Source organism: Sciurus carolinensis, chromosome 4, assembly GCF_902686445.1.
Source record: "Sciurus carolinensis chromosome 4, mSciCar1.2, whole genome shotgun sequence".
Classification (NCBI taxonomy): domain Eukaryota; kingdom Metazoa; phylum Chordata; class Mammalia; order Rodentia; family Sciuridae; genus Sciurus; species Sciurus carolinensis.
The window spans coordinates 79,027,692-79,055,641 of NC_062216.1; the positions used below are offsets into that span (position 1 = coordinate 79,027,692).

General features: G+C 35.6%; 1 protein-coding gene across 2 annotated transcripts in view; it reads left to right on the forward strand.

The window, feature by feature from the left end:
* The first annotated feature begins 4,841 nt into the window (after positions 1 to 4,841).
* The window catches only part of LOC124982294 (pregnancy zone protein-like), a 60,797-nt gene continuing 37,688 nt past the window's right edge, over positions 4,842 to 27,950 (forward strand). For both annotated transcript variants that reach the window (XM_047548675.1, XM_047548676.1), the window contains exons 1-12: positions 4,842 to 4,971; positions 6,301 to 6,484; positions 7,226 to 7,379; positions 7,528 to 7,580; positions 8,046 to 8,066; positions 8,488 to 8,656; positions 9,947 to 10,031; positions 11,714 to 11,837; positions 13,270 to 13,384; positions 15,128 to 15,237; positions 24,324 to 24,485; positions 25,046 to 25,273. In XM_047548675.1, the coding sequence (XP_047404631.1) occupies positions 4,889 to 4,971; positions 6,301 to 6,484; positions 7,226 to 7,379; positions 7,528 to 7,580; positions 8,046 to 8,066; positions 8,488 to 8,656; positions 9,947 to 10,031; positions 11,714 to 11,837; positions 13,270 to 13,384; positions 15,128 to 15,237; positions 24,324 to 24,485; positions 25,046 to 25,273 (1,488 nt within the window). In that variant the 5' untranslated portion in view covers positions 4,842 to 4,888. The remainder of the gene's footprint in view (positions 4,972 to 6,300; positions 6,485 to 7,225; positions 7,380 to 7,527; positions 7,581 to 8,045; positions 8,067 to 8,487; positions 8,657 to 9,946; positions 10,032 to 11,713; positions 11,838 to 13,269; positions 13,385 to 15,127; positions 15,238 to 24,323; positions 24,486 to 25,045; positions 25,274 to 27,950) is intronic.

Genomic DNA, 27,950 nt, shown 5'->3' on the forward strand with positions numbered 1-27,950 from the left:
GCAAGCTGAAGAAAGTACCTCTGCAGTCTTGAATAGACAGGCAAGAAGAATGGCAGCTCAGATGAAAAGTCCATGGGCTGATCTCTGAACGCTGATGTAGTGGTAATAGTAAACATGAGTCAAAAAATAGCACATTTCTTATATTCTTTTTATCATTTGTTCTGCCTCTGAGAATCTGTACAGGAATATATAGAAAGGATGAAAACATGGTCTTTAATTTCCTGATTTTTCTAGCCTGCTCTCTAACAGGCAAAGTATTCACAAGGAGAGAAAACACAGAATTATTCAGCAAGTTATAATGATAGATAAATTATCACAACAAATATTTCTACTTTTTTCATTAAAAATAGTTATTAGCTGGGCATGGTGATGCATTTCTGTAATCCCAGCAGCTCAGGAGGCTGAGACAGAACTGCAACTTCAAAACCATCCTTAGCAACTTAGTAAAGCCCTAAGCAATTTAGTGAGACTCTGTCTCAAAAATATATATATATAAAAAGGACTGGGAAGTTGGCTCAGTATTTAAACTCCCTAGTTTCAATCCCCAGTACCAAAAATAAATGAACAACAAAAACTATTGTTATTAATGTTTTTTCTGTGTTCATACGAACTTCAGTTTCATTCTATGTATGTGAGTGTACCTAACTCTGCCTCCCCCAATGTACACTAAGGTGGCAAGGACATTTTCATCCTCAACCCACTCAGGATTGCTCAATGTTCTGTAAACACAGGTCTCTTTGGAAATGACATTAGTTTAAACGTCCAAAGGTAATGATGTCTTTTGTAACTTTTATAACTAGTCTTATTTTGATAAGATGTTTGTTATATAATTATATCAATTGTCAGCAATTACAAAGTCAACTCCTTTCACCTGTACTTATTCTCCTTTTGCTAATGAAACCATTTGTTGCTATAATTCATTCACAACTTTACTTTACTTTTGTTTTGTCCTTTTTCATTAAAGCCTTGGAGGATGTGAGAAAGTCTTCATAATCAACACTTTTGATAAATGTGTGAAGGTTGTCGGAATGCCAGGATATTCATCTTTGACTTTGATATGTGTCTAAAATTCATCATTCAGATTCAGATTTGTTCTCAGTTTCAACATCATTTCTGGAATCTTTGAAATTGTGCATGATAAATAATTCTGTGATTTTTGTAGTAACAATTACATAAAAAATTACCATTACATACTTTTGACAATGTAATTATGGCATGAACTGTGGGTTTTTTTAAAATATGTAAACATTCTCTTTCAGTTATTATATGCATTTCAGATATATCTTGAAATGAAAATTTATTGCTGTCTCTTACAAAAAAAAGATATTTCAAAACACTTATAGTTGTATAAACTCTTTTTTATTGGTTCTTTTTAGTTTATACCTAAAAGTAGAATTCATTTTGACATAATGATAAAAGCATGGAATATAACTTGTTCTAATTCCATCTCTAGTACCTCTTTTTCCCTTCCTTCCTCCAAACCCTGGTCCCTTTCCTCTCTGATCTTTCTGCCACTTACACATAGTTATTTTTTTAAATTAGTTTCTTGTGAATATGCATGATGGTGAACCTCACTATGGTATATTCATATATGTACAATAGGAATGTTATATTAGATTCATTCCACTATCTTTCCTAACCTGCTTCCTTCCTTTCTTCCCTTCATTCCCCTTTGTCTACTCCATGTGTCTTACTTCTATTCTCCCTCTACCCTTATTGTGGACTAGCTTCCACATGTCAGAGAAAACATTTGACCTTTGGCTTTTGAGGACTGGCTAATTTCACTTTGCATGACAGTCTCCAGATGATGTCTATATACACTTTTATAGTCAAGGCATCTTCAGCCCATCCTAGACCTCATGCATCCATTCAACTTAAATCTATTGCTGGTAGAAAAATGCATGACATTAGAAATGGGTCCTTCTGATCACTTTTTCTTTATGCATACATATTATAAAGGTAAGTGGCAGAAATGACAATTTTCATTTAAGAACACTATCTCTTTCCTTCTCCGACTATTTCAGTGTTTGTATTTCCCTCTGAGAGTTATGCAAGAGTAAAGAAGAGGGCATGGGAAGAAGTAGTGAGGTAGAGATATTTAACTTCATCTAGGTAAGAAATCCCCAGTAAGAATCTTCACCTTATAATAAAATTGAGAAGTGGAAGAGTATCATGAGAATACATATTAAAGTTACTGGAATTAAAAATGAATTAATAATTTCCTGTCAGAGATAAGTTGAATTTGACTATTGTTTTGACAATGAAAAATTAGGTTATTATCAGAAATGTGCTGCAAATAAAATGAGCTAAATGTGCTAATTATGGGTTTGATAAAACTAAAGACCTTTATGAAGTTCCAGATTGACAAAATCATATTTAAGTTGATATTTCAATTTTCTCAAATTCCTGAATACATTGTGTTTTTAAATAAGAAAGTGGGAATTGGTAGCCATTCATAAGTACTGATAAGCTTTTTATTTTCATATTTCTAAGCACTAACAATGAGAATAATTATAAAGATGGACTTTCAAATCCTTTTGCAATTGGCCTGGTTTCTACTTGTTTCAACAAAAGTAGTGAAGATGTATTTAATTTTTTAGCTTACACATAATTAAAATTAATTTTTAATGATGACTATAATGTGACCAATGGTTTATAACTTGGAAGCCTAAATGATTAAATGGCATTGTTAGAACTTCCCCTTTACTATCTCACTTTAAGTGAACACACTTAATTGTTCTATTTCCCATATAACATATTGGAAATATAATGTAATGGGAAATAGGAGTATTCTAAAATAGAAATACAGTAAACTTGAAAAACAAAGAAAGAAAATAAACAATTGAAACGTCTCAATCTAGCAATAAGCAATATTTATCCAAGAATATACACAATCTCACTGAGAGAGCCCAATGGAATATTTGATTAATTTCATTAAGAAATTATTTTCAAACAAAATTTTCTTGTCTAATATTTATTAGGATTAAATAACTATAATTTGATAAGTAATAAATTGGTAACTTCAAAAATAACTTCATCTAGAAACGTTCTATTACTACTTAGAACTTCAGATGCACAAAACATTATAAAATTTGTATTATATTTAGTTGCAGTAATATATGATAGGGCATGAAACACCAGAGTAAAATGGCCCCCAAAAGTAGGATGGAAATGTAGAATTAAAAAGAAACAAGAATGATGTAAAATTTTCAACACATAAAGAGGTTAGATAAGTTTGCAATGTATACTGTTGGGTGACAAATTGTGACAACATTTACATTTCATTGGCTACATTTAGAAAATGCTACACTTATTTTTTCAATGACAATTTATATAATACACCTTTTGTTATCTTGCTCTTGATGATATTTGTGGTCAAGTAAGCACAAAATTATTTTCATGAATTTCTTTCAGGGAATACAAGAAAAAAGTTTGAAGAGCATAAGAGTTTAAGAGCTTTAGGTTATAGTGTTGAAAAAGTACTGCTTTGGCATTATAATGTCAAATATTTAAAATATATTTACTAAATTTTTAATCAAAAATCAAAATGATAACATTTTGATAATACTTCAGGTTAATTCTTTCCTTTTAGAATTTCAAGCTATGAGTCTGATCTTTTCATCATTCAAAAAAGGATTTGTATACTTAGTCACTAGGCATTACTTAAAATATAGGCTTGGTCATTCAGCATCAATTCAAATATAGACTTGATGTGTATCCAAAAAGCATAAGTGTTCCTGGGAAAATATCTATTTAACTTGGAATTTTTCACCTATATTTATTATAATCATTGAAATTTAATATCTGACATAACTGTAGTTTCATAGTTAACCAAATGTTTTCACATGTATTATCTTCACTTCCCTGTCACTCTTCCTTATTGTATTTTAAAATGTACAACAAGGGGCTGGAGATAAAGCTCACTGGTAGATCTTGCCTAGCATGTGCTGAGCCCTGGAAGTACCTGTTTCTCTTCATATTTTATAGTTTAAAATAGTTCTCTTTTCAAAATATGCAAACTCCAATTTGGGGTTTTCTAATTTATATTAACATAATAGTAGGATCTTTCATATTTTGAGAACTCTGTAACAAATAGATTCCAGCATCCCAATATCCTTTGAAAGGCAAATAGGATGATGCATCACAATTGATAAAATGTCTTTATATAACTTAGGTAAAATTAAACATGAATGTTCACCAAATAGATTTTATTTCCTGAAGAATGAAATAAACTAATTGACTTTGTATTCTTGAGGTTTAGTGAAATTAGAAACTATGTATTACGTGGGTGGTTATATCCAAATGAACCATCATTTTCTTTACAAAAAACAAATATAAGAATAGGTATATGAAACGAAGTCAAACTTTTAAAGAGCAGAGGAATTGCCTCCAAGTTTATTTTGTTTAAAATTCTGTGACAGATTTCATTCCCTTATTTTATAAAGGAACCACTGAGGATTAATCTTAGATGAATAAATGTGATGCTCCTGGATTACCAAGAAGAAATCTGGGATATAGATACACATTTATTGTACTTTTTAAAAGTCGAGAATATTGATTTATTTCATCAAATCATGTAATTTATCTTATTTTTCCTTAAAATGTTTAAAGTACTGATTAATAACCTGAACCCAGTGGCAGCCTTAAAGTACTATTTGTCAAGCATTTGGAAAATTTAAAAATGTGGATGGAAGAACATTGATGTTCCTGGAAATTATCTGGAATTGATTTTTTAATACTGAAGTAGTTAATATGTTACAAAAATAAATGACTGACAGTTAACCTTCTCTACCCATCAGGTAAAATAAAAACCAGTGAATCTGAAACAAGTTCAGAGTTCAAGGAATCAAGAGCTTGGCTCCCGTTCTCTTCTATTCCTCTCTGCACCATGAGGGGAAATCAATTGCCCAAGTCACTCTTAATTCTACTTTTCCTGCTTCTTCTCAGAGATGCTTTGGCTACTACAAAACCGTAAGCAATATTTCCCCCAAATTCTATTGTCCTTCTTCTTTCCCATGGCATTATCTCATTCTTGATCTTTTTTAATTTCCTGATTTCCTGTTCAGTCATCTGTTGTCAAAGAACTTGGGGATGTCGGCAAATTGTTATTGCTCATGTGGAATGAAATTTTCCACTTCTAGAAAGCTTAGACATAAGGCAGCAACATTTGTCAAACATCCACCAAAGAATATAGTATTCCTACAATAAAAACAAGGATAATTCTTTATTAGTCATTAAGTGGAGAACAGTATTCTGGCCACTTTGAAATGGTTCTGGATCTGTGTTTTCCCCATGTGAAGGATTGCCAAGATGTATGGAGGGACCTACAGACAAGCCAGGATTTGTGTATCAATTCACGTAATCTTTCAGCAAACCTTAGGGTCTAACATTACATCTTGGGAATACACAGATTAACAAAATTCAGATCTTTCCCTCAGTACCTCACAGAATAGAAAAGGAGAGAGATAGAACACAGAAAATAAAATATAGCCCCTAAAAAGAAGCAGGCATTGCAGGATTCTCTGAGAATACTGCTAAGAAACCCTAATTCTTTGAAGGGGCCTGCTGTAAGAAAAGGGCCATTCCTAAATCTGCATAAAAGAAATTGCTTTTGAGATGAGTCTTATGAAAATAATTTAAGTTTTCCAAATAGACAAAGACACTCAGAAAGAGAGAGGTGTGTGCAAACATTCAGCATCACAAAGTGCATATTTGAGTGATTATAAGTGAAAGGCAAATGGTTACAGGGGAGAAGCCTGTTCTGGGAGTATCTGGTAGTGTCTGGTGATTAGCCTAGCTTCGAGTGGTTTGGCTCCCATCACCAGAGAGTAAAAGAAAGAAAAGTATGAAGATTGCCTCTTAAACTGAAGCAAAAACAATTCAGTGTCTCCCATGTGTTTTCTAGTATTTCCTGGAACAAAGAGATTTGTGATAGCCACATGGAACTCAAGATCACATGCAGGCAGATCTTAATACCTTCAGTAGTAACTTGTTGATTAATTTATGTACATTTGGAATTTCTACCCAAAATATGTAATAACTAAAGATTCCTTCCCCAAAGTTTTCTAGTGTTCCAAGGGTGGATATTTCCGAAACACGAGAGAGGCATATCAATTTTAATTTGATATTTTCTGATCCTGTGGTCTGATTTCATGTTGACCTTTGGGTAACATGAAATCTGGTTGAAATCTGAAATCTGGCTCTATGCTATGATTGGTGATGATAGTAAAGATTTTCTAGAAAACAGGAACAATTACAACATCTTTTGAACTTCTCTATGTTTGATCCTTTTTTCCACAGGCAGTACATGGTTCTGGTCCCATTAGAGCTCTATGCTCGAGTTCCTGAAAAGGCCTGTGTTATCCTTAATCACTTGAATGAGACAGTGACACTGAGTATGGATCTGGAGTATGGAACACAGAGCAGGAACCTCCTCACGGACCTGGTGGCAGACAGGGACTCATTCCAATGCAGCCCTTTCATTGTTAGTATCACTGGGATGTTAGTATCACTGTTAGTACCACTGGGATGAGGGAGATGGCTAGCGAAAGAGTGTTCAGTTGAGACCTTATGGTCTCATCTCTCAAAATTAAAAAAAAAAAAAAGTATAATGAAGGAAAATGAGTATGGAGTAAGTTAAAAATTATATAAAAGTGTACCAAACATGCTTACACAACACAAACAGATTCAATGCAGTATTTGAAAGGTAACAGTACCTATAGGATTTCATTTGACCTTAAAATAAACTTCTGATGTAAGTAATACTCTTGCCATTACAGGTATAAATACTAAAGTCAAATCACTTAAGATCTCACAGATGGTTAATTATTGATTTATTCCACATAGCTTTTTATCACTTAAAATTTTAAATCTTTAATCCTACTAACTTACTATAAATAAAATAAATTTGTTATTGGCATTTGGAAAATAAAATATAATAATTATTTGAATATCACCATACAGCTATGAAAATGAGAAAATGTCATTTCTTTCATTACCATGACTGAAGAAGAGTTAGTTCATTTTTTCCCCTCTTGACCAAATCAATGAATTGTTAGTGTCATGTTATACAATTGCAATCATCTACTTATAAGACGAGAAATATAGACCTTTTGCCTTGTTCCTTTCTAATTCTCAGGGACTTACCAGGAAAACAGAATATCATGAAGGCTGAAACTTTCAGAAGTGGTTCTGGGTAGATTCTTCACTCATTTCTATTTTGCAGATTCCAGAGTTGTCGTCTTCCATAGCATTCATTACTGTGCAGATAAATGGTACAACCCAGCATTTCAAAAAAAGGGAGCCAATACACATAATCAAAGTCGAGAACCTGGTCTTTGTCCAGACAGACAAACCTGTATACAAGCCAGGACAAACAGGTATAAGGAACCAAAGGAGCAAAGACAACTTTGGGGGAAAGTAGATATTCTTAATTATTTGATTTAGCTGTCATAAGACTTCTGGCATGCTCTTGTTACCCTGGGTTCCCGCTGGGAATTTCATGAGAAAAAAATCTCTTTATTTCAGTGAGATTTCGCATTGTCTCCGTGGATATCAATTTTCACCCGTTCAATGAAACAGTGAGTCTCATATCTGTGGGTGGGGTTAAGGAAAATAGGCAAAATTTAAGGTTCTATTGGAAAACCAGAAACCAATGTAAGAGAAACTTAATTCTGCCACCAAAAAAAAAAAAAAAAAAAAAAAAAAAAAAAAATCTGATTAGGGTGAACAAAAGAAGTACATTTGATTTCTCTCCTTAAAAACTTTTTGTAAAACAAGTATCATTTGAAAATAACAATAAACTTACTATTTGGACCCAACTGAATGTTATTTCACAAAAAGGAAGACATGACTTCTTAGGAGATTTATGTACCAAACTAAACATATAAAGTGCTATGAACCAAACAAGGAATATTTCCTTATTTGAACAAGAAATTTACTTTCTTTCCCTGGTCCATAAACTTTTATCAGTGTTGATTTCATGGTTTTTTCTTTCTAAACTCTGTCACACACTCAAACTACTTTTTCTCCTTTTTTTTTTTCAGTTCCCAGTCATTTATATTGAGGTAGGTAATATATTCTACATGTCTGTTTCAATGAGGGCTCACTACAAGTTACATTAAATTGCCTCTCCCCTTCTATTCCCTACTTTAACAAAACTAACAAATACTATTTTCCCTGTGTGCCTTAAATTCTTTGGGAAAAGTGGGTTTTATATAAACTGAACAAATTACTTGAAATGATGTAATTTAATAATGTCAAAAGAGGTACAGTTTGAAATATCATCTGCAATACCTCAGAGCTAATAAACTTATTATCCTTCTCTCCGTCTAAAATTCACTGAAAATGTTGCTAATACTTCTAGTGCCAATTTACTGGCCCATTAGCTTCTAACTCCCAATGTCATTCTTACCTGAAAAGTGGCCCCACTACTCAAAATTATCTATTTCAAAGGTTTCTATGAGTTCATAATATTTTTACCTATAGAATCCCAAGAAGAACCGAATTTTCCAATGGCAAAGTCTCAAGCTCCAAGGGGGACTCAGTCAGCTCTCCTTCCCACTATCAGTGGAGCCCATCCTCGGTCCCTACAAGATCACACTGTTGAAGGAGTCTGGGAAAAGAATAGAGCATTTCTTTGAGGTGAAAGAATATGGTAAGCTTTATGCAGGAATAAGGCATGAATAACATTGTAATATTTACACAGGAAGCAAGCAAGGTCTAACATGGTCTTCGGAAATCACCAAGTTTATTTATTCACTTGAGTACTGTCATGTATTATCTCACTTAATCCTCTCCACAGCCTTCTGAGGCAGATACGATTATTATCTTTACTTTACAAATGAGTATATAAATACTAGAAGAAGCAAGAGAAATTTCAATAATTACCACTGACTATTCAAATATAAATTGCTAACCCATACATTATATCAACTACATGCACCAAGTATCTGTTTATATCTATCTTATAACTTAAGGTATTTCTTGGCATTATCTCATGGTTTTCTAATTTATACTTATAGTAATCAACTATGACAACTAATTCATAGTAATTTAGTACTCAACTAAATTATAGTTCGACTAATCAATTAAAATATAACAGATGATTTAACAATCAGCTAATTACTAAATCAGACATTCAAGCAACTAATTGGTTATAAATTATGTGACTTTTCTAATATAAATAAATGTTTCATGCCACAGCTGAGAGGTCTTATCATGAAAAATAATTCCCAATGCTCACCTGAACTGCCATAAAAATTACAAAATAAAGTTAAACTATAGGAATAACCTCTTACACAACTCTGGGAAAGGCTAGAAAATAAGAATCTATCAGCAGCACTTGACAGACAATATTGATAACCATATCTGAAACATTAGTGGGGATGGATTGATCTGAACTTGCAAAGGACTGGGGAAGAAAACATCTTCAGCAGCCAGGGTGCACCATGCAGGGGAACTTACGTAAGGACCGACAGAAGGCTATGACTTCTGCATAGTTATCAGTACAGTAGAATCATAGTTGAGGTATGGTGGTGGCCTGGGATTTTGGTAGTCTGCAAAGCTAACATTTAAGAAGAAAAGCTGGACACAGAGAATGACTAAGGACACATTGGAATCTATTTGTCCTTCTGCTGCCACATCTTACTGTGATGATCTTCAGAGGCTCATGGTACTATTTTCCTTCTATGTTCGAAATCTGGTACACACTCAGAGAACAGCAGTCTAGGAAATACAGTGCTCACTTAACCAAGATAACACAGTACAATGTGCCCCTGGTAATGTGAATGACATCTCCTTGTCAGTATTTTCTCCAGTGATCCTACTGTAGTTGAAATCAATTCACGTGATCCTATATGTTATAAATTCCTCTAATGGAATCCATTACTAATACTTTTAAATCTCTGACCCACTCTCACCTCTTTTTCTCTTCTATTCAAAACAGTTTTACCCAAATTCGAGGTCCAAGTAAAAATGCCCAAGACTATTTCTTTTCTAGATGAAGAACTTGAGGTATCCGTCTGTGGCTTGTGAGTTGCATTTTCTATCTCATTATTCTCTCCATATTATATGTAAGAGAATGTATTTTAAATAAGTTACTGTACTTTGAAGTATTTTAATTAGGGGAATAACAATTCTCCCCAGCTTGCCTATACTAAGGAGCAGGGATGACAGTATATGATACTTCTACTAATAATAACATCATTCACTGGACATTTAAAATGTGACAGATAATGTTTTAAGCACATTTTTATTCTTATACTAACTCTATGTAATAGAAATATTTATTATCCTCAATTTACAATGAAGAAAACAAAACACATAAAGAAAAAAAAATACTTGCTTGAATTACTGTAAACGGTGGATGGCAGACTGGAACTTAGATCTAAAAGTGGCCCCGACTCTGAACTCTTCACCACTACGCCATATGCTTATAAAGAATTTACATTTCCCAGACCCTGTGCTAAGCTGAACTCAGTAGTCCAACCGTGGAGCTCATGTTCATACCTTCTATGCTATTGTGTCCTGTTTTCTTTATTGCTCCAAATTTCCCTCACTGTGAAAAGACATGGAAAATACTTGGAAAGCACATATGCATATGCTGTACCTTGATTTGTGGATACACATGATAGAATTTAAAATGCATATCATAATTTTTTCTTCCCTGATTGCCTTAATGTACTATAGCATCCTCAACATGCATACAGGAGAGAAATTTTCTCTCTTACTTTTGAAAATAGCATGAGTAACATGTTTTTATCCTTTTCAAGAGCCTCAATGCTTTAAATTTTTTCATCAGAGGGGAAACTTTTTGAACCAGATCTAAATATAAGATTCAAAATCAAATTTAAATTCTATAGGAAATAAGAGGAAAGCATGGGGCACTGAGGCTGAACCTCACCTTCTTCACACCTGGGCTAAAGCAACAGAAGTCAAACTTGAGGGTACATGAGAATCTATAGGAGGTATTTAATTAAAATGAACACCCCAGGTTCCACCTACAGAGATTCTATTCATAAACCTAAGGCAATACTCAAGCACTTGGAACCACTCTATATTATAGATAATTGCAAGGGTGGTGGTTCATAAAATATACTTGGAGAAAAAGTAAACTGATATGAGCCTTGCATCATATCCTTCCATCATATGTGGCAAAAGTAAATCAAGTCATTATGATAATGTTCATAAATCACACTTTTGTTTTGTAGCTGCTACTTTCCCTCTAACTTTCCCACTTGTCCTTTTAAAATACGTATGAATTATGGAGGACTTAGAAATATATTCTTTTTACACCCTTATTTTACTTTTTGTTCTAAATCAATTAGGTGTTGTCAAAGCTAGAATTATAACCTAGATAATCAGACAGCAGAGAAAGTGAGAGACAGGACAGTGTTAGGGTAAAACCTAAATGGAAGGGGAGAACAGATCTGAGGAAAACTAAACTGATAACTTTCTAGTTGGAGATCTTTCAAAAAGATTCAATAAGTGCTTTTTCTTAAAGTTATAAGTGTTTAACTTATAAAGTTAAAGTTATAAGTTATAATTAAGACACAGTCTCTCAGAATAATTGCTTCTGGAGTGCAAATGCCATGGAAGGGGCAACCATTGCTTTAGGTGTGTAAGAGGGATGAATGGACAGGTCAAAGAAGGAGAAGACACATCTGTGTCATTTACATGAAATGCTTTTTGTATGACCACTTTAATATTATAGATACACATATGGAAAACCTGTCCCTGGTTTGGTGACAATTAATGTATGCAGAAAGTATTCCCGACACCTTTCCGCCTGCCATACCAAATATTCACGAGATACCTGTGAAGAATTCAGCCAACAGGTATGTGAAAACAACTCCCCAGAGAACTAATACCAGATCTTGTTTTCTCATGGCTTAGAATAGTAAATGCAATACAATAGAGAACATGTTCAAAATAGTCAACAAGCAAAATTATGGAGTAAGGAAAATTTTTAATACAGGCAGTGTTAGGAGTGTTGGGCTCATGAATTTATTGTTGTATTCATTTGGCCAATTTTATAATTGTATTCCAATAGCAATCATCATGCAAATTCAAAGTATGAAAAGATAAGGAAGTGTCCAAATTTGACAATTATCCAACAGATAACAGAAGAATGTGGCAGGTGCTAAGAGTTTGGCTAGTATGAAAATTGAATGATGTGCCATGGATCCAAATTGCTTATGGAACAGTAATATGTTAGAACAAGGTTCAGGAAAAGACCTAGGAGGACAAGAGATTGCAGGCCCTAGTTACATCAAAGAAAAGGCTTAATAAGAAAATTAAGAGAAACAGCTGAAAGTTAAATATGTTGCATTGATAAAATGGAATTCATAAATTACTGATTTCACAGGAAAAGGATGTAAGAGCCTAGGGTATGACAAGGACAGTGGGTGTTGCAAGGGTTAAAAAAATGAAAGTTAACAAATCTGCAGAAATCAACTGAGAGCCAGGGTGAAGAGTTGATGATGAGCATCAAGATAAACAAGAAACCACGAGAGGAATATAGCTACCAAAATCTATACTATATCAGGGAGACTAGTACTAATTTTTATTTTAAAGTGAGTCAGGACATCTGAAGAAATTAAAGATGATTGAATTTTATTATTCAATAAATTTTTTTTTGTACATGAGTACAAAATGAAGATACATCTTTATGAAAACATGCATCCCAACTCTTCATTTGGAAACTTGATTACTAGAAGGATCCATCTAGTTCATGAATGTATTCCTATTAATATCCAAGATAGCAGGAAAATGCAGTTAAGAGCATGTAATCCATAGACAGTATTTAGGTGGAGGTGGTTACAGAGACTTCTTAGAATGTGTTATGCCTAATTTGAGTTTTGAGGAGTAGCAACCCTTGGCCATGGTAAAAATGGGAGAAAGAAAGTTGTTATTTGGGGAGTAAGACATGCAAAAACTATAATTATCATATATCATGGCACATGTGGAAACTCTAAGAAGTTCACTATGTCAGAAACAGGATCATTTTCAGAAGAGAGGGGAGAAGGCAAAGGTTAGCAATGAATAACTATGGTTAATGTGAAATTTTATGTCCCCAAAATATAGTCTGAACACTTGTAAAATGTTTTTTTTTTTTTTTTTTTTTTTTTTTTTTTGTGCTGGGGATTGAACCCAGGGCCTTGTGCTTACAAGGCAAGCACTCTACTGACTGAGTTATCTCCCCAGTCCGATAACTGACTTTTTGATAGCTAATCAAAAGACCCAAGAATTCTTTCCCTTTCTCTTCAGGCAGACAAAAAAGGATGTTTCACACAACTGGTAAAAACTAAAGTGTTTCAGCCGAGACGAAGGGGTTATGACATGAAAATACAAGTAGAAGCCACGATCAGAGAGGAGGGAACAGGTTTGCATTATTTTTAAATTATTTATTAATCCAATCAACATTTACCCAACTTCCTTTCCATTTAAATACTTAATAGTTTTAGCAGATTATGAAGAAGGCATGGGCCCTCAAGGCATTAAAATTTTAAAATTAGGTGTTTATATTTGTTTGCATGTATAATAAATTTCTACAAGAGTTATAAAACTAAGGGCCAAATGGATTTGAAAAGAAATCATTAATCCTAATGAAGAGCCAGAAGAAAGCTTTATAAGATAATCTAGCATTTGAAATGAGTTGAACAGGATGTCTAATATTTTGAAAGATTGGTGATGGTCAGGGAAACATGAAAACATAGAAAAGTGGGTTCATTTTCAAAAGAATCTGAAAATGTAGATTCACACTAAGCTGGGGAGGAAAGTAAATCATATGCTGAAGAGTTTAGAAGTTATTCTAAAAAGTATTAGTTATCAGATATATTTGAAAAGATGAGTTAAATAAATTGATATTTTTAAAATATAACTGTATCATACATAAAGAAGATAAGCAAAATGAAAAATGTGTTACAATGTGATATACCAGAAGCTGATTCAAAAGATGAACCCAGATTTTAGTTCTTTTGGATAAATACCATGGAGAGGAATCAGTCATTACATGGTGGTTCCAGTTCTAGTCTTTGAGAAATCTCTACACTGATTCTCAAACTGATGGTGCTGATTTGCAGTTCCACCAATAATGCATGAGTGGATTCCAAAGTTGGTGCCTAGGAAAAGGAAATGTCATTAACCATGACAAAGAACACATGTGAGAGAACTATTGTGATAAAAATGTGTCAAATTTAATTATATCTATATTAAGTTGAAGTGGATACACTGTGCCAATAATTTATGAAGAGAGTCATCAGATCGGGGATAAGAGATATAAATCTGAAGCCACACCTCCTGTATCCACACTCCTCTAGCCTGAGTGCTGTAGTTTCCGAAAGTGAGCTCATTTAGCATTGCCAAATTTAGGATAGAGACAGGACAAAGAGGATCTCAAGAAGAAAAACAACTGCATTAGGAGATTACACAAGAGCATATAATAAAATCATAAGGCCTGGGGAGAGGGGAGAATAAAAATGTAGAATTTCTTAGATGCCTTGGGAAAGAAGAATAGCAAGGATACTTCTATGTGAAGTATTACCAAGGGTACATATATGATGAATCTAAGACAAGGAATCTATGGGGCAAGTCATGGATCATTTAGACTTTGATAACATGGTGACTCAGGTGACAAAAAAAGACAAAGAAAATTCTTCACTGAATGGAAGAATGCCACATGTTGGGTATACTTTGGACAAGCCATCCAGTGAAAGGAAAAGTCTCTGGGGAAGTATTCATGATAGAAATGTAAGCACATTTTTAGGCCACTGTGAATGTGAAGGATCTAATTGTAAGCACAAAGTTGAGGGAAAAAGCAGAGATGTAAGAGTGACAGAAAGTTGGAGCAAGATCACAGAGGATGAGAACTTAAAAATATGTGGAACAAGTAGGCTTTTTGCAAAACCAGAACTAGGGATTGTGGATGCTAACCCTGTTTTCTATGTAAATGAAGTCAATGTCAAATTGCTTCTCAAATAGCTTCTATAGTGTAAGCATGGGAAATTCTGGAATGAATAAGAGAATATGGATGGTATTTTGTTATGATGGAGTGAAACCAATGTGGAATTAGAGGGTGAATTTGAAATACATAGAACTGTTCAACTTCACTTTTTTTCTTTTTCAGGATTAGAATTAACTGGTTATGAATCATGTGAAATCACAAATGAATTGAGTAAACTGAAATTTACTAAAGCAGATTCACATTACAGAACAGGACTCCCCTTTTTTGGGCAGGTAAAATTACCTTTTCAACATAATCTTAGTTTCAGAATGAGGCTTTTAAGAAAATAAATTTTAAAATTAAAAAAATCAATATTTATAAAAAAATAAAATTTAGAACAAAAAATTATGGAAAAAAATTATTGCAAATAAAAAATTTGAAAAGTACATAGCACAAAAATGCAGGAAAACAAAGCATGTTTTTATTAATTAAATTCGTAACATACCTCTAATGTATTTCCTGTGTAATTCTCTTTGTAGGTAATGATTTTTTATATTTATTTTTTTTTTTGTTCTTTTAATTTTTTATTTATTTTTTTTATTGTGAACAAATGGGATACATGTTCTTTCTGTTTGTACATAGAGTAAAGGCATACCATTTGTGTAATCATACGTTTACATAGGGTGATGTTGGTTGATTCATTCTGTTATTTTTTTCCCCTTCCCCCCACCCCTCCCATCCCTCTTTTCCCTCTATACAGTCCTTCCTTCCCCCATTCTTGCCCCCCTCCCTAACCCTCACTCTAACCCTAAACCTAACCCCTTCCACGCCCCATTATGTATCATCATCCACTTATCAGCGAGATCATTCTTCCTTTGGTTTTTTGAGATTGGCTTATCTCACTTAGCATGATATTCTCCAATTTCGTCCATTTGCTTGCAAATGCCATAATTTTATCATTCTTTATGGCTGAGTAATATTCCATTGTATATATATGCCAGAGTTTCTTTATCCATTCATCAACTGAAGGGCATCTAGGTTGGTTCCAAAATCTGGCTATGGTGAATTGAGCAGCAAAGAACATTGATGTGGCTGTATCTCTGTAGTATGCTGATTTTAAGTCCTTTGGGTATAGGCCAAGGAGTGGGATAGCTGGGTCAAATGGTAGTTCCATTCCAAGTTTTCTAAGGAATCTCCATACTGCCTTCCAGAGTGGTTGCACTAATTTGCCACCCCACCAGCAATGTATGAGTGTACCTTTTTCCCCACATCCTCGCCAACACCTGTTGTTGCTTGTGTTCTTGATAATCGCCATTCTAATTGGGTGAGATGGAATCTTAGGGTGGTTTTGATTTGCATTTCTTTTATTACTAGAGATGTTGAACATTTTTCCATATGTTTGTTGATTGTTTGTAGGTCTTCTTCTGTGAAGTGTCTGTTCATTTCCTTAGACCATTTGTCGATTGGGTTATTTGTAGTCTTGGTGTTGAGTTTTTTGAGTTCTTTATAGATTCTGGAGATTAGTGCTCTATCTGAAGTATGATTGGCAAAGATTTTCTCCCACTCTGTAGGCTCTTTCTTCACATTGCTGATAGTTTCCTTTGCTGAGAGAAAGTTTTTTAGTTTGAATCTATCCCAGTTGTTGATTCTTGCTTTTATTTCTTGTGCTATGGGAGTCCTGTTGAGAAAGTCTGGTCCTAAACCGACATGTTGAAGATCTGGACCTACTTTTTCTTCTATAAGATGCAGGGTCTCTGGTCTGATTCTGAGGTCCTTAATCCATTTTGAGTTTAGTTTTGTGCACGGTGATAGATATGGGTTTATTTTCATTTTGTTGCATATGGATTTTCAATTTTCCCAGCACCATTTATTGAAGAGGCTATCTTTTCTCCATTGCATATTTTTGGCCCCTTTGTCTAGTATGAGGAAATTATATTTATTTGGGTTTGTGTCCGTGTCCTCTATTCTGTACCATTGATCTACCTGTCTATTTTGGTACCAATACCATGCCATTTTTGTTACTATTGCTTTGTAGTACAGTTGAAGTTCAGGTATTGCAATACCCCCTGCTTCATTTTTCCTGCGAAGGATTGCTTTAGCAATTCTGGGTTTCTTATTCTTCCAGATGAATTTCATGATTGCTTGTTCTACTTCTGTAAGGTACATCGTTGGGATTTTAATTGGAATTGCATTGAATCTGTATAGCACTTTTGGTAGTATGGCCATTTTGACAATATTAATTCTGCCTATCCAGGAACATGGGAGATCTTTCCATCTTCTAAGGTGTTCTTTAATTTCTTTCTTTAGTGTTCTGTAGTTCTCATTGTAGAGGTCTTTCACCTCTTTTGTGAGATTGATTCCCAAGTATTTTATTTTTTTCGAGGCTATTGTGAATGGAGTAGTTTTCCTAACTTCTCTTTCTGAAGATTCATCACTTATGTATAAAAATGCATTGGATTTATGAGCATTGATCTTGTATCCTGCTCCTTTACTGAATTCACTTATGAGTTCTAACAGTTTTCTGGTGGAATTTCCTGGTTCCTCTAAGTATATAATCATATCATCAGCAAATAGGGATAGTTTGAGTTCTTCTTTTCCAATTCGTATCCCTTTAATTTCTTTGGTCTGTCTAATTGCTCTGGCTAGAGTTTCAAGGACGATATTGAATAGGAGTGGTGAGAGAGGGCATCCCTGCCTTGTTCCAGATTTTAGGGGGAATGCTTTCAGTTTTTCACCATTAAAAATAATATTAGCCATGGGCTTAGCATAGATGGCCTTTACAATGTTAAGGAACGTTCCCACTATCCCTATTTTTTCTAGTGTTTTGAGCATGAAGGGGTGCTGTATTTTATCAAATGCTTTTTCTGCATCTATTGAAATAATCATGTGATTCTTGACTTTAAGTCTATTGATATGGTGAATTACATTTATTGATTTCCTGATGTTGAACCAACCTTGCATCCCTGGGATGAAACCCACTTGATCATGGTGCACTATCTTTTTAATACATTTTTGTATGCGATTTGCTAAAATTTTGTTGAGAATTTTTGCGTCAATGTTCATTAAGGATATTGGTCTGAAATTTTCTTTCCTCGATGTGTCTCTGTCTGGTTTAGGTATCAGGGTGATATTGGCTTCGTAGAATGAGTTTGGGAGGGTTCCCTCCTCTTCTATTTCATGGAATACTTTGAAAAGTATTGGAATGAGCTCTTCTTTAAAGGTTTTGTAGAACTCGGCTGAGAAACCATCAGGTCCTGGACTTTTCTTTGTTGGTAGGCTTTTGATGACCTCTTCTATTTCATTACTTGAAATTGGTCTATTTAAATTGTGTATGTCTTCCTCGTTTAGTTTAGGCAATTCATAGGTCTCTAGAAACTTGTTGATATCTTCGAAATTTTCTATTTTGTTGGAATATAGATTTTCAAAATAGCTTCTAATTATGTTTTGTATTTCAGTCGTGTCTGTTGTGATATTTCCTTGTTCATTCCGAATTTTGGTAATTTGGGTTTTCTCTTGTCTTCTCTTTGTTAGTGTGGCTAAACGTTTATCAATTTTGTTTATTTTTTCGAAGAACCAACTATTTATTTTGTCAATTTTTTGTATTGTTTCTTTTGTTTCAATTTCGTTGATTTCAGCTCTGAATTTAACTATTTCCTGTCTTCTACTACTTTGGTGTTGGTCTGTTCTTCTTTTTCTAGGGCTTTGAGCTGTAGTGTTAGGTCGTTTATTTTTTGAGTTTTACTTCTTTTATTAAATGCGCTCCATGAAATAAATCTTCCTCTAAGTACTGCTTTCATAGTGTCCCATAGATTTTGATACGATGTTTCTTTGTTCTCGTTTACCTCTAAGAATCTTTTAATTTCCTTCCTAATATCTTCTGTTATCCATTCCTCATATAATAGCATATTGTTTAATCTCCAGGTGTTGGAGTAATTTCTGTTTTTTACTCTTTCATTTATTTCTAGTTTCAATCCATTATGGTCTGATAAAATACAAGGAAGTGTCTCTATCTTCTTGTATTTGCTAACATTAGCTTTGTGGCATAATATATGGTCTATTTTAGAGAAGGATTCATGTGCTGCTGAGAAGAAAGTGTATTCACTCTTCGTTGGATGGTATATTCTATAAATGTCTGTTAAGTCTAAATTATTGATTGTGTTATTGAGATCTACGGTTTCTTTGTTCAATTTTTGTTTGGAAGATCTGTCCAGTGGTGAGAGAGGCGTGTTAAAATCACCTAGTATTATTGTATTGTGGTCTATTTGGTTTCTGAGATTGAGAAGGATTTGTTTGACATACATGGGTGAGCCACTGTTTGGGGCATAGATATTTATGATTGTTATGTCTTGCTGATTTATGGTTCCCTTAAGCATTATGAAATGTCCTTCTTTATCCCTTCTGATTAACTTTGGCTTGAAGTCCACTTTATCTGAAATGAGGATGGATACCCCAGCTTTTTTGCTGGGTCCATGTGCATGGTAAGTTTTTTCCCATCCTTTCACCTTTAGTCTTTGGGTATCTCTTTCTAAGAGATGAGTCTCTTGCAGGCAACATATTGTTGGATCTTTCTTTTTAATCCAATCTGCCAGTCTATGTCTTTTGATTGATGAATTCAGGCCGTTAATATTCAGGGTTATTATTGAGATATGATTTGTATTCCCGGTCATTTGACTCATTTTATTCATTTATTTGCTTATTTTTGACACAACTTGGTTCCTCTTTATTTGAGAGTTCCTTTAGGATATCTCCTCCCTTTGCTGATTTGCTTCTTTGTTTTTCATATCTTCTTCATGGAATATTTTGCTGAGAATGTTCTGTAATGCTGGCTTTCTTTTTGTATATTCTTTTAGCTTTTGTTTATCATGGAAGGATTTTATTTCGTCGTCAAATCTGAAGGTAAGTTTTGCTGGGTATAAGATTCTTGGTTGGCATCCATTTTCTTTTAGGGCTTGAAAAATGTTATTCCAGGTCCTTCTAGCTTTTAAGGTCTGGATTGAAAAATCTGCAATTATCTGTATTGGTTTCCCCCTGAATGTAATTTGGTTCTTTTCTCTCACAGCCTTTAAGATTTTGTCTTTATTTTGTATGTTAGGTATTTTCATTATAATGTGCCTTGGTGTGGGTCTGTTGTAATTTTGTGTATTTGGAGTCCTATAAGCCTCTTGAACTTGATTTTCCATTTCGTTCTTCAGATTTGGGTAATTTTCTGATATTATTTCATTGAATAGATTGTTCATTCCTTTGGTTTGTTTCTCTAAGCCTTCCTCAATCCCAATAATTCTCAAATTTGGCCTTTTCATGATATCCCATAGTTCTTGCAGATTCTGTTCATGATTTCTTACCATCTTCTCTGTTTGTTCGACTTTGTTTTCAAGGTTAAATATTTTGTCTTCAATATCTGAGGTTCTGTCTTCCAGGTGTTCTATCCTATTGGTTGTGCTTTCTATGGAGTTCTTAATTTGGTTTATTGTTTCCTTCATTTCAAGGATTTCTGTTTGGTTTCTTTTCAATATCTCTAACTCTTTTTTGAAATGGTCTTTTGCTTCCTGTATTTACTCTTTTAACTATCTATTGGTGCATTCATTCAATGCCTGCATTTGCTCTTTCATTTCATCGTTTGCTTCCCTTATCATGTTGATTATGTACATTCTGAACTCCTTTTCTGACATTTCTTCTGCCATGCTGTCATTGGATTTTATTGATATAACATCCAGATTTGTTTGAGGCATTTTCTTCCCTTGTTTTCTCATGTCGTTCAGGTGTCAGTGGACTGCAGAGATGTTGCAGATTTCCTCTATTGACTTATAATGTCCCTGAAGATTACTAGTGTATCCCCTCTTATCCTTCAGTAGCCTGAAGTCTTAGAGGAAGTTGATACTTCGGTGTTCCCCTAGGTAGCTGCCTCTCTAGGGGTGGTGGTCTTCAGGTGGGGTATATTCCCTGCTAGAGGGCAGAGGTGCCTCTCCTTGTTGACCAATGGTCATCCAAAGGGGAACTAGACTGCGGGCTGAGGCAATGCCTGTTTGGGCCTGTTTCTCTGGTTTTACCGTCTTTGTGGGAAAACCTCACTCGGCGGGGAAGACCCACCCGGTGGGGAGGTCTCACTAGTCCGTTCCCCTCCTAGAGGTTCCCCTCAGTCCACAACTACCGCCTGGGCAGGGCAGCCTTCCCAGGCAACGTTTCCAGGGGCCTGGACCTACCTCCTGGGCTTGGGAGCCCTGCCCTTCGCAGACGAGTCTCCTTAAGTGGCCCCTCCTCAGAGAAGCTGTCCACAGTCCTGGAACCTTTGCTCCACCCCTCAGCTGGTCTCTGTGTAGCTCTTTCAAGAAAAGGTGCTTAGATCTCCGGCTCGGACCGTGCTTTGCACCTAATCGCCTGGTATGCGACCCCTCCTCTGAGCAGTCACTTGGAGCCTCGTACATATGCTCCAAGCCCCAGTGACCCGTCACTCGTCTTTCCTCCAGGCAGCCACCCGGTGTTCTGTGTGGGCGCTTGGAGACCAAGCCACTCACTGCGCACCTCCACCTCCTCAGGACAGCCCCCTCCCCGTTGTTCAGGCGGTTGCTGAATCCAAATAGCTCGCCGCCCAACTCTTTCTCTGGCAGCCCCCGGAGCCCTAGCAGATTGCTCCAAAAAACCAAAAACCAAGCGGTGTGCTGCTCGGCCTCCTCTGCAAGGTTCCCCACTTTCTGAGTTCACTGTTCCAGCGGGGGGAGGTGTGTCTTGCTGCCTGGGCAGGGCAGCCTTCCCAGGGGCCCAGACCTACCTCCTGGGCCTGGGAGCCTCACCCTTCGTAGACGAGTCTCCTTAGGTTGTCCCTTCTTAGAGAAGCTGCCAGCAGTCCTGGAACCTTCACTTCGCCCCTCAGCTTGTCTCTGTGTAGTTCATTCAAGAAAAGGTGCCTAGGTCCCTGGACCGGACCGTGCTATGCACCTAATCTCCTGGCTATGCGACCCGCCCTCTGACCAGTCACTTGGAGCCTCGTACATATGCTCCAAGACCCAGTGACCCGTCGCTCGTCTCTTCCTCCAGGCCACCACCCGGTGCTCTGTGTGGGTGCTTGGAGACCAAGCCACTCACTGCGCACCTCCACCTCCTCAGGACAGCCCCCTCCCCGTTGCTCAGGCGGTTGCTGGATCCAAACAACTCGCCGCCCCACTCTTTCTCTGGCAGCCGCTGGAGCCCTGGCAGATCGCTTCAAAACCAAGCGGTGTGTCGCGCAACCTCCTTTGCAAAGTTCCCCGCTTTCCGAGTTCACTCCTCCAGCGGGGGAGGTGTGACTTGCCACCTGGGCAGGGCAGCCTTCTCAGGCAACGTTCCCAGGGGCCCGGACCTCCCTCCAGGGCTTGGGAGTCTCACCCTTCGCAGACGAGTCTCCTTAGGTTAGAGAAGCTGCCCGCAGTCCTGGAAACTTCAATCCGCCATTTTTCCGCTCCGCTTCGCTGTCCGTTTTTACAGCTCCGGCGGGCGAGGGGCGTCTCGCCGAGTCACTCTACTTCACAAAGTTCTCTGCGTTCCGGGGCTACTGCCCCATCCGGGACGCCTCCCCTATGGGAGAAACTCACCCGGCGGCTTTGAGTTGGTCCCAAGTCACTATCTCCTCTTTTGAATCTTGAGTCCTGGAGCAACATGAAATGCAGCTGCCCTCTAGTCCGCCATCTTGAACCTCTCGGTAATGATTTTTTTAAATAAAACTTTCCATAAAAAGAATAAAATGTAATTGTGTTGATCACTTTTCCATCCCTAAAACAAAATACCGGACATAATTGGCTACAAAGAGAAAATGTTTATTTTGGCTCATAGTTTTGGAAGTCCCAGTCCATGACTGATTGGCTCCATTGCTTCAGACCCTGTGGTGAGGTAGTATATGATGGGAACATATAGCAGAGAGAAACTGCTCCTCTCAAGGCCAGAGAAGAGAGATAGAGTTGGAGAGAAAGAGAGAGAGGGAGAAGGGCTGTGAGAGGGAGGGAGAGAGAGAGAAAGAGAGTGAGAGAGACAGAATGCTGGAGTGCCACAGTCTCCTTCAAGGATGCACCCCCAATTTCCTAAGTTCCTCCCACTAGCCATTCTCCTGACCAGTTTCCACAACTTCCCAATTGTAACACCCAGGGACAAAACCTATAACTATTGGCATTCGAGTGATATTTAACACCCAAACTATAGCAATAACCTTTCATCTAGATGATTAATTTTTTTATTACTGATAGTTTAAAAATTTTTTTCAGCTTCAAAGTTCAATATCAATGATGTCAACACCAGTAAATTTTAGGATAAATATTCCAATTTAATAAACTATTAATTTCCTTTTAAATATGATATGTAAGGTTTCCAAGGATTTTTAAATTTGCTTTTTGAGTAACTTATCTTTCAACTGATAGCTTATAGCTAATTTCCTCATTTTATATTTTGAATTTTATATCTGAAGTTGTGATTTTACATTTTCCTCATTTATTCCAGTATTTCATCCATAAAATGGGGAAGAAATTAGGAAATATATAGAGATATGTTCTGGCCAGGCCATTTCAGATAGAGAGAAGATGATGAGAAAACTTGAAGGATGAGGATGACCTGGCCAGAAATAGGAGACTGGCCTTGGCTTGAGGTGCAGAATAGTTTCAAGAATGAAGAAACTGCAGTGCAACTGCAGCTAAAATAAAAAGTGTAACTGATTTCACTGAGTAGCTGTAAGTAAGCCCATCAGATGAGGAGGGTCTTTTAGGGTACGGTAAGAATTTCAGATTGAGAAGTGACTGCAGGTTTTGAGAGTACCATGAACAGGTCAGCTCATGCTATATAGAGGATGATTTGGAGCAATATGGAAGCAGCAAGAGGGCAGAGTGCAGACTAAACGGAAAGCTGCTGGAAACCAGATGGGAAAACACTAGGGGAGAAAATTTGGGAAGGTAACTTCATGGTCCCACTTTTGAGTAGTCTCAAATAGAAATATCCAAATAGAAATATTAAAAAGATTTTAAGATCTATTTCTTACAGCAGGGGTTCTACAGCAGGGGTTCTATGACAATAGTACTGTATTTACGAAAAATAGTAAATATTAAATGTCTCACTGTAAAATATAATAGGAAAATGAGGTGATGAATATGACATTATATCCCAGAAATATATACAAATATTGCTTTTCAATGAAAATAATAGTAAAATAAGCCACCATTAAGATTTTCAAAAATCATAATAAAGAAATATTAAAATATTGATATTAATATTAATAAATATCAGAGTTTAGAGCTCCGGAAATACATTGTATTCTGAGATCTTCAGTAAGTGATAGGGAGTGACAAAGAGGTGAAAAGCTGAACAGGTCAAAGAGTAAAAGATGTCACTCCTACATGACACATAACTATTACTTTCATATTTCTAGGTTCTTCTAGTTGATGAGAAGGGTCAGCCAATCCCCAATCAAAACTTAACTGTCCGTGCGAATGGCGTCACCTTCCAATCCGGTTTTACTACAAATGAGCATGGTTTGGCCAACATTTCCTTCGACACCACCAGCTTCAAAGCAGCTTCCATTGCCATCACCGTGAGTGAAAAGGGGCATCTGGGACAAAAAGATGATTACTAGGGCTACATAGTTCAAGGACGTATGAGAAGCATGTGAACTCTAGGGATAAAAGGTGATAAAGTATAACATAAATTAAGCAACGTGGAGACCTGAGTTACACAAAATAAAAGTCTCTGCCAGAAAAACCTTAACTCTTAGATGGACTCTTTACAACCTGGACTAGAGGCCAGTGCCATGGTATGAATCATCTTGGTGTTTCCTTGAAAATATTAATGCTCTGTAATTCTAATGACCATTAGATTTTTCTGTTGGTTTGGCATAATACTATGATGGGCTTTTACTGAATATTTAAATACTCTGATACAATTTACAGCCTTAAGAAAAAGTAATTGATCTTGAGTACAACTGAATAATATTCACTGAATCAGTACAGCAAACACCTAAATCATCTCAGGAGGAGGGTGGCTATGGATTATACCGTAACTGTATTTAGGAAAGCAGCCTCTTAACATGGTTCTTGGATGGATAGATAGATGAATAGATATTAACTACAGATAGCCTATTTATTTTTACATTAGGTTATTTATAAACTGACTAGTAACTGTTTTGATGATTGGTGGATCATGGAAGTTCATGCAGAAGCACAGCACACTGCAAGTCTTGTGTTTTCCCCAAGCAAAAGTTATGTTCACCTAGAACTTGTTGCTGGTACTTTGATGTGTGGACAAATCCAAGAGATTAGAACACACTACATTTTAAATGAACAGATCCTGAAGGATGAAAAAGAATTAACCTTCTATTATTTGGTAAGAATAAGTATCACTGTATCTCTTTCTCATTACATATACCCTAAAATTGCTGGGTTCCTGTCAAAGTCATAGTTTTTATAAGATGTCAATAGTAACTAAGGGGGTATTGTTTTTATGCTAGAAGAGAAATTAATGCCTAAGGAATTAATACCTTGATTTCTCATTTATGTTCTTGTTGCCACTGAAACACTATCTATAAATAACATTTCCTTAATTCCATGAAAAAGTAGAAAATTAACAAGTTATAATTTCAGTTTGATCTTGGATAATTAATTTCATCTGTAAAGACAACTATGTCATCTCACTTGAATACTGGAAATAATAACCACTTCATGTAATTATTATTAAAATTATATCATTTAGTTCTGTGTCTAATACAAGAAAATGATATATTTGTTTTTTAGAGAAAGGGACAATAATAGAGAAAATGTATATTTTACATCCATCTTCATTGTGCATTGTTCTGCTTATAGTAGGCACTTAAAATAGTTATTGAAATAATATATAAATTTAAAATGAAACATCTAACATAAATTGTAAATATTAAATAAAAGTGTAAGGCATGGTAAAATTTGTCATACGAAATAGACAAAGGCACAGTTAGGAAAATATTGGAAGGTAAGTATAGTAATAAAAAACAACTTCTGGTTGGAGTTGTATGACTATTGTTTGTTCATATGTTATGAATATTTTGAAGTAAGATTAATACATATACTTTAAAACAATAATAAATACATTTCTTTGTGTCTTTAGATCAAAGCAAAAGGAAGCATCTCCAGATCAGGAATCCATGTATTGTCCATTGAACAAGGAAACAGTAAGCATTTTCTAACTCCATTTTTGTTTCCCTTTCAACTGACCAAATCCTGAACAGTGTAGCAAGCTGGAACTATTTTCACATTAGAGGAAATTGTCATAACCTATTATCTGTGGGGAAGCTGATATAATAGGGCGGCATGGTATTTTTTTTTTCTTCTTTTTATAATGCATTTCTATATTTCACATTTTATTTGTAAAGTTAAAATGTGTTTATTTTATAATTGATATTAAAAGAAAAAAATAACTGAAAATGTAGAAAAATAACCAAAGAAAAATTTTGCTTTTGTGTATTTGCATATTAGGTCCCTGCTGCAATAGATTACGACAAATAAACTAACTTAAAACCACAAATTTATTATCTTATAGCTCTGTATATCGGAAATCTCAAAATCAAGATGGAGCTCTAAGAAAGAACTCTCTCTCTCTCTCTCTCTCTCTCTCTCTCTCTATATATATATATATATATATATATATATATATTTTTTTTTTTTTTTTTTTTTTTTTTTTTTTGTCTTTTCCAGCTTCTGGGCACCCACATTATTTCTTGGTTTGTGACTCCTTCCTTTCACTTCAAAGCTAGCAACACACCATCTTCAAATCTCACTTTCCTGTTTCTTTCTTATAAAACTTCTTGTAATTACATTGAGTTCACCTGTATAATCCAGAAGAATCTTTGCATCTCAAGATTCCTAATTTAACCACATTTGCCAAGGTTCTATTGTCATAAGATGCAATATATTCACAGATTTTAAAGATTGGATGTTTTAGTCAGCTTTTTTTTATTACTGTGACCAAAAGACCTGCCAAGAAAAACTAGAGTAAGGAAAGTTTATTTGGCTCATGTTTTCAGAGGTCTCAATCCATAAATGCCCACTTCCCTTGCTCTGGGCCTGAAGTGAGGCAGAACATCATGGCAGAAAAATGTGATCAAGGAGAGCAGCTCAGGACATGGCAACAGGAGCAAAGAGAGTGCTTGACTCACCAGGGACAAAATATAAGCCCCAGAAGTTGCCCCCAGTGACCTACCTTCTCCAGCTCCATGCCACTTGCCTTCAGTTACCAGTCAGATAATTCCTATTAGTGAATTGCTCTACTGATTGGATTACAACTCTCATCTAATCATCTCACCTCTGAAATTTCTTGTACTGTCTCACACACATGAGCTTTTGGGAGACACCCTATATCTAAACCATAACATTGGATATCTTCAGATAGCCACTATTCTGCCTACCACAGTCATCCTTCTGGACCCCCAAATTCATATCAATTTACATTCAAAATGCATTTTCTCTATCCAGTGTCCACAAATGTTTCATTCCATTGCAGCATTAACTCAAGACCCAAATCTCAAAAAAGTCTCATCAGCTTAAAAGTCCCAAATTTTATCATCTCCATCATCCAAATTAGGAGTTGAGCCCCTGAAAGTAATTCAGCCCAGGGGAAAAAGAGTCCAAGTGTTGAAATTCAACTGGACAAGCAATGTTAATTTTCAATGCCAGGAATAATCCTTGGTTCATGTCTCCATCATCTAGATTCAAGGTTATATTCAAAAGTGGTTCTTGGAATCATCCTTCCTTTTTCATTAGTTATAACATGTGTTTATAGCTAAATAATTTCATCATTTTATTTCCTGTTGGTATACTTAGAGTGGTTTGACATTCCTCTTTTACTTTATACTCTCTCTGTCCCTTCTGGTCCAATTTGACAGTGTTTCCCCAATATAAATTCCTCAAGAACCATGTAGAGTTATGTGTCATAGTGATTAACATCATTAAACAAGAAGTTTCTCCACAGACCTTTCTTGGATTACTTCTTCATTTTGGCTTTCTTTGAGATGAATTAGGTGTCTGAGTCA